Source organism: Cyprinodon variegatus, unplaced genomic scaffold (assembly GCF_000732505.1).
Source record: "Cyprinodon variegatus isolate N-32 unplaced genomic scaffold, C_variegatus-1.0 Scaffold1108, whole genome shotgun sequence".
NCBI classification, from domain to species: domain Eukaryota; kingdom Metazoa; phylum Chordata; class Actinopteri; order Cyprinodontiformes; family Cyprinodontidae; genus Cyprinodon; species Cyprinodon variegatus.
In genome coordinates, this window is record NW_015151561.1 from 230,903 (window position 1) to 237,852 (window position 6,950).

General features: G+C 37.3%; 1 protein-coding gene across 1 annotated transcript in view; it reads left to right on the top strand.

Annotated features, from left to right (window-relative positions):
• The window catches only part of LOC107101523, a 22,562-nt gene extending 16,873 nt beyond the window's left edge, over nt 1–5,689 (top strand). The window contains exons 5-7 of the mRNA XM_015400470.1: nt 5,141–5,260; nt 5,340–5,364; nt 5,448–5,689. Of these exons, the coding sequence (XP_015255956.1) occupies nt 5,141–5,260; nt 5,340–5,364; nt 5,448–5,604 (302 nt within the window). The 3' untranslated portion in view covers nt 5,605–5,689. The remainder of the gene's footprint in view (nt 1–5,140; nt 5,261–5,339; nt 5,365–5,447) is intronic.
• The last annotated feature ends 1,261 nt before the right edge of the window (nt 5,690–6,950 follow it).

A 6,950-nucleotide genomic window follows, 5' to 3' on the forward strand; every position in this document is an offset into this window, starting at 1 on the left:
TGACTATAAGAAAAATAAAGAGGAAAGTTCTGAGCACTGATTTTGGAGTAACTTTTATCCTATTAGGACAAAGAAAGCACTGATTATTTCAAAGATAACTGCAGTTATGATTGGAAGAACATCATCTGTCTTGGTTCTTGTACAGACAAAGGAATTAGAAACTCTTTAACTTTGCACCACAAGATGTCAGCTTGTTAGATCTTCATCCAAAATAACTGCTGCAATGTAAAAAAATAACTTCAATTGGTCACATCTCGTAAAACAAAAGTCATGTTTTTTGGAAGCTTCTCCAGAAAAAACACTTTTGTTGGAATCATTGAGATAATTTCCTGCACTTGTTACATTGTTACCACTTCACAGGTTACAGGAGATGTGATAATTTGGGCTTTGATATTTCTAAAACCGTCCCAGTCCTGCGTTTTAGGCTTTTCTGGATGATATATGTTCTCATCCAAATCAACATAGACGTCATTTAAGCAGTTAAAACTGAGCTTCCATTATGGAAGATCATCCTCAGTCCTAAATACTACTTCAGATCTGTTTTCTCTGCTGGAGAAAAAATATCACAAAGAAGAACCCAGAACAATTATTTACAGTATAGATCTCAATAATTGTGTAACCAGAGATTTAGAGTAGTTTAAAGACTTTTTTTGAAATTATTTAATTCCGTAACATTGTAACATTATTTTATCCTTTAAAGGAGAAGTCCAGTCAGCAAGGAATAATCAATGGATCATTATTTATACCTAAAATTAGTATGTTCGATTAGCCTAATAAACTAGCCCCACCTGCCAGCGGCCAAAATCATTTATCCCTGCGAGTGGTCTAGCCTCGATCAATGCCCCAGGCCCTATACTGGCGGGCCAATCACAACTCAACGATGTGTTTGAATTTCTGGATGCAAAGCGGGCGGGGTTTTGAGGGCGTGATGACAAAGCTGTGCGACGCTGGAAAAAGCACAACAAGGAAGATGGCAACAACTATTGAACAGTTCTCATTTGACTCAGCTTTGGAACCAGTTTTGGAAGGATTAGACTTGGAGTTTTCATTGAAACGTGAGCAGGAAGAGGCTCTACGCTCATTCATTATTCAGGAGGACGTATTTTCCGTATTACCGACTTGCTATATGTCTAAACTCTCCCACCAGCTTTTAGTCGCGCTTCCTACGTCACAGTCAGTTGCTCTGATTGGTCAGAGCATTGGCCAATAGGCACAGACATGGTTTAAAAAACAACTGGTTGTTCTCATCAACAATCTTCCAATGTCTCAGACTAAATTACACTTTTAATCTCACATTTAGTCTGGCTTATCAGGCTAATGTGAGAGGTGATTTAATCAATTTAGCAGTAATCAGTAAAAAGATAAAAATAATAATTTTCGTCCCAATCACTGAGTCTGGGAGCGGCCATATTTGCCCTCCTGACAAAATAACACCTCACTCCTGAAATCTTCCGGCAGTGACGTCACGGTGCGGTATTCTCGCCGCTTTACAAGCAGAATCAATGGCAACTACTAGACACATCTGCAATCAACAACAATTATTGAAGATTTCCAGAGGACTTCACCATTGAAATTCACCAGAGCTATAGTGAAACTGACAATGCCCACGTGCACGGCAGCTGGATGTTGGAATACATCGAATAAAAGTGAAAAAGAATAAGTTATTTCACCTTTCTGACTCATGATCCACCATGGACGGGTTCGTCAATGGAGCAGGGGCGGATTTAGGAAATTTGGGGCCCTAGACAAATACAGGCCCTATGAATTGAGAAGACAACTCATAATACAGACCCATTATAGAGATACAGAAATGTTAATAGAATGGACAAACATTATTTACTAAATTTTGACTTCCCTTCATTATGTTTCATAATTTTATATTATGTCTATGGAAAAATAACAATTCAAGATATCTTTAAGCACATGTTGGAGAGTCAAAATGCATTTTGAAATATTTTTCATTTAAAGTGTCACACATCTGGATTTATAATCAAGACATTTCAGTTAATTTGAAATAGTCAAAACTATATATTTTTAATATCTGAATTATGAAATATCCCCCTAATGTGCCACTGAGCTGTCCTAACATTTGCCTGCTGAATTTTGCATGGCTGCAATGGTGCTGCCTCTTCTTGACAAAGTTGTTTCAAAATGCCACAATATAGAAAGAACTCAGCACTATGGGATCTGCAGAGAACAACTACTTTGTGAACTCTAAGGGATCGCCAACTTGAAGAGGGAGGATTTGCCATCGAACTTCTGGCCAGAGAAAAAACACATAATATGTAGCCAACATTTGGAAGAAGAATGTTCTCAAGATGACTTGAGTTGTGACAAACACCAGATACAGCAGTGGGACTTGATCAACAGCCGATACCGCACCGTGACGTCACAAACCAGTAGGTGGCAGTAGTGTTCTTTGACAAACATGGATGCCTACAGTAAAGCACATTCAAATGAAAATTACTCTTTATTTAAAAAATTAACATTTATTAAACAGTATGTAATAATTTCAAATTTAAAGTAGTTTCAGAAGTTTGAATTGTGAATGTGACCAGACTTTTCCTTTAAATAACTGTTAGTTTTGGTTTGCTTTTTTTGGACACAATATATCTTATTAGTGTACTGCAATAATTCTATTTCAAGGCTGCTTACAGTTTTTATTAAAGGGTGACAGAAAGCTGGAGGAAAACGAAATGGTGTCACAGATTTCTATTGAAATCAATTTTACTATTTAAACATAAGAGAATTTATCATAAAAAGGAGACATCTGTGTCTTTATATGGTCGATTCTTTATTTTTTGAAAAGGTCATGTTTTCAAAGGGGGATTAAAAAGTGCATCATGCTGACTTTTTTTTAGCAAAATAGTGGCGAGTAAGAAGGTTCTTGGTTCAATTCCCGGCCTAGAGTCTTTCTGCATGGATTTTGCATGTTCTCCCTAAGCATGTGTGGGTTCTCTCTGGGTGCTCAGTGGTTAATTGGTTTCTTTAAATTGTGAATTCTAACTGTGTGAATGTCTATGTGTTGCCCTGCCCTGTGATGGACTGGCGACCTGTCCAGGGTGTACCCTGCCTCTTGCCCATAGACAGCTGCAGTTAGGAAACTGGCACCCCTTGGTATAAGTGTGACAGAAGATGGATGGATTTGGACTGCATCTGCCAACATGGCCCCTTACTGGCATCCTATGAGGTTGCTGATGTGTTGCTAAAAGTGCTGATTGGGTTTTCTCCTACGCTGGTGAGGAGTGATGAGGCACCGACAACTTATAAATCAGCTTGGAGAGCACTAGGGGGAGACAATTACCAACTTTGTTGGGAACAAGAACATTGAGCCCCTTTTCCGCTGGCTCTACTTTCCTCAGCAATTTGCAACCATTTCAATCGTTGCTTTTTCAGAGATGAGTATGGCAAAAAATTTGTTAGATGGATTAAAGCTGGGCGAAGTAGATCCAATGGAAAGGAGACATTGGTAAAGACATGAACGGGATGCTTGGAGAGAAAGAAGATTCAAATGAAAACAAACCTTTTCTTTAATTTCTCTGACTGTTCTCTGAGTGGGCATCTGTTTGCAACAGTTCATACACATCATTTGTTTTAATGTCTATGGTCTGTTCCTGTATATGTCGATGGTCGTCTCTTCTGCAGCACTTCCTGCTGCTGTTTTATGCAAACAGCAGCGTTTCCTCTTTGCCTCTCGGTTCCCCCAGATGTGGAAATGGTGTATATGCACTGTGGTGGAGCTGTGCCACAGCTTCTGCCAACCATCCTGTTACACCTGCAGCGTGTGTAGAGCAGAGCGACTCTGCAGCGCATATTGGAGACCTAGGTTCTGTTAAACCTGTTTTACCTAAATTGAAAAACATTTACTGCGTTTTGCACCATTACTATTTTGCAATGCTAAAACTGAACTTTTCAAATGAATGTCTTTTTTGCACCATTATTTTTGCACTATAAACATGGTTGAACATTCTTTTGCACATTAAAAAAAATGATATATTTTTCTCCTCGCACCGTTACATTCAATTGCATTCCTATTAAATTGTTGTAAGCTGTATACAATAAAATTTCATTAAATTACAATGAAATAAAGTTTGTCTTATTCTCCAAAAACAATGAAAAAACTGAATAAAAGATGGAATAAACTTATGCAGAATTTTCATTTTTCTCTTTTAACAGATGTTTACAGTTGAAAATTTACTGAAATGTAAGCGTTTATTGCTTTTATTACTGGAGGAGTTCCATCTTTTGTGGTGGTTAACATAACCATTAAATCTGAAAATGCTTTGATTGACAATGCTTTGAAGTTCTAAAGGTAGAATGGGAGGCAGATCTTTTTGTTATCAGGCTCCTCTCTTGTGGCTCCAACTACCAGTTTTAGTCTGTGAGGCTTAAGCTTAGGCTAGGCTTAAAAATTTCCTTTTTGATAAAGCTTATAGTTAGAGTGGCTCAGGTTATCCTGAGCTATCTCTATAGTTATGCTGCTATAGACGTAGACTGGTCTGCCTGGCTGTGTGTTTCCTGGATGGGGCCGCCTTTTACAGCTGCTTTTTCTGTTTCTTCTGTCTCCTTGAACCCCAGTCGGCCTTAGGAGATGGCCACTCACACTGAGCCTGGTTCTGCTGGAGGTTTCTTCCTGTTAAAAGGGAGTTTTTCCTCTCCACTGTCACTACAAGCATGCTTAGTGTGAGGGATTGCATTTGAGTCAATGAATCGATGCAATCAACTGGTTTTCCTTAGATAGAAAACGTTAAATCAATTTGGCTGGATGATCTGGTGAACTGTAAAGTGCCTTGAGATGACATAATAATAATTCAATTTATTGTCATTACACTGTAAGAAGTACAGGGCAACAAAATGAATTCTCTGATGAATTCTCTGTATTTAACCCATCCCCTTGGGGAGCAGTGGGCTGCCATCCTAGGGGAGTAGTGTGTGGTTAAGGGTCTTGTTCAGGGACCCAGAGTGGCAGTCTGTGGGAGTGGATCAAACTCACAACCTCAGGATTCAAAGCCCTATGCCCTAACCACTAGGCCACCACTCACCCCAACAGGCCACCACTCACCCCGTGTTGTCAATGTGTTGTGACATGTGTTGTGAATTGGTGCTGTATATATAATTGAATTTCTTCCCTCCTCTACAGTTCCCAAACCTGCAGACTGGACAGTGCTGATAGCTGTAGTTGTGTCATTTGGAAGTTGTGCTTTGTTGGTTTTACTCATACTGGGAATCTACCACTGCTACAAACAAAGGAAAGAAAAAGGTAAGAAATAAACGTAAAAGAAATAATGCACTTTTTACATCTTTGCTCTAAATAATATGTTATTTATGCTCCATTCTAGAATCAAATTACCAAGATGAGATGAGGTAAGAAAATGCTTCTTTTATTTTACAGGTAGTTAAAGTACTCATGATTAAAAGGATTTATTGTTTGTTTTCTTGTGTAACAGGAGAGTAAAAACACAGAGCCAGTTAAGTGTTATCAGTGCAGATGAACAGACATCAGGTCAGGTGAATGAAACCTATGAGCCGGACAATCAGGATATTAACATCCACGTTGGTGCTGAGCCAGGATTTGTGAAACACAGACATGTCACCATTGTTTGATGACACACCGAGGAAGGAGAGCTCTACAGAGGACTGAAGGAAGTTTATCAGCACCTTAAACATTTCCTGCTATTTTGTAAACAGTTTGGAGACGATGGAGAAAAGACTGTCATAGAGACAGTTAGCATTTTTTTAAATCAATGTTTTTTTTTTAAGTTATTATCTTTTGTTAAAAAAAATCAAGGAAGTTCTAGTAGAAGGTCAACAGCCAGCCAGATGAAAACCCTGTAAACGGAAAAAATACTTCAACGCCTGTTTAAAAAATACAGATGCTTCATATCTGTTCCTACAGCACTGTTTTCAAACAATGTAAACATTTAGCATTAAGCTGTAAACAGCTAAAACCAAGTTCTGTGTGTTTTTTTCTGTAATTGTGTGCAAATATCTTAAAAAAAGAAAAAAACATTTCATGTGTAATGTTCTGTGTTCTGATTTTATATTCAACTGAGATTAAACAGTTCTCTTTTATACATACCAGCAATTTATATTTGAACAAATGTTGCTTTTATTTAAATGAATATTGCAAGTATCTGCTTATGTATCAATATTGTGTTTGAATTTTTTTATACACATTTACACTTAACAAAAATATAAACGCAAAACTTTTGGTTTTGCTCCCATTTTTTATGAGATGAACAAAAAGATCTAAAACTTTTTCCACATACATAGTATTACCATTTCCCTCAAATAGTGTTCAGAAACCAGTCTAATTATGTGAAAATGAGCACTTCTCCTTTGCTGAGATAATGCCATCCCACCTCACCGGTGTGCCATATCAGGATGCTGATTAGACACCATGATTAGTGCACCATTGTGCCTTGGACTGCCCACAATAAAAGGCCAAGGTCTGTATTTATTTGTTGAGTGTACCATAGCTAAAAACTCTATGAACAAAGAATAAAAACTTGGCTTTCTAGAAGACAAACTTTTTCTCTTTTTTATGGCCTCAACATAATTGTTATATGAATGTTGTGAGAGAAACAGAAATGAACTGAGGAAAAGTTCCTGTAATGTTGACTTAATTGCTTTAATTGCGATGTAAATATACTTGGGTTTCAATATATATACCGTATATATATGTTGAAATATGTTGTTTTGCACATTTGCACAAAGTTTCTCATAGAAGGTTGTTCGTCTTTATTTTAAAAAAGGCTAAAGAATAAAATAATATTTCCTTATGGATCACAATCCAAATAGACTCAGCTGGACTTTAAAAGAAATGTTTGTCAAATGTCAATGTCAAATTTATTTATATAGCACTTTAAAAACAGGTATAAAACTGCACCAAAGTGCTGTACAGGACAAACAATAGTACTAATTAATAAAAACAGATTATCAAAACACTT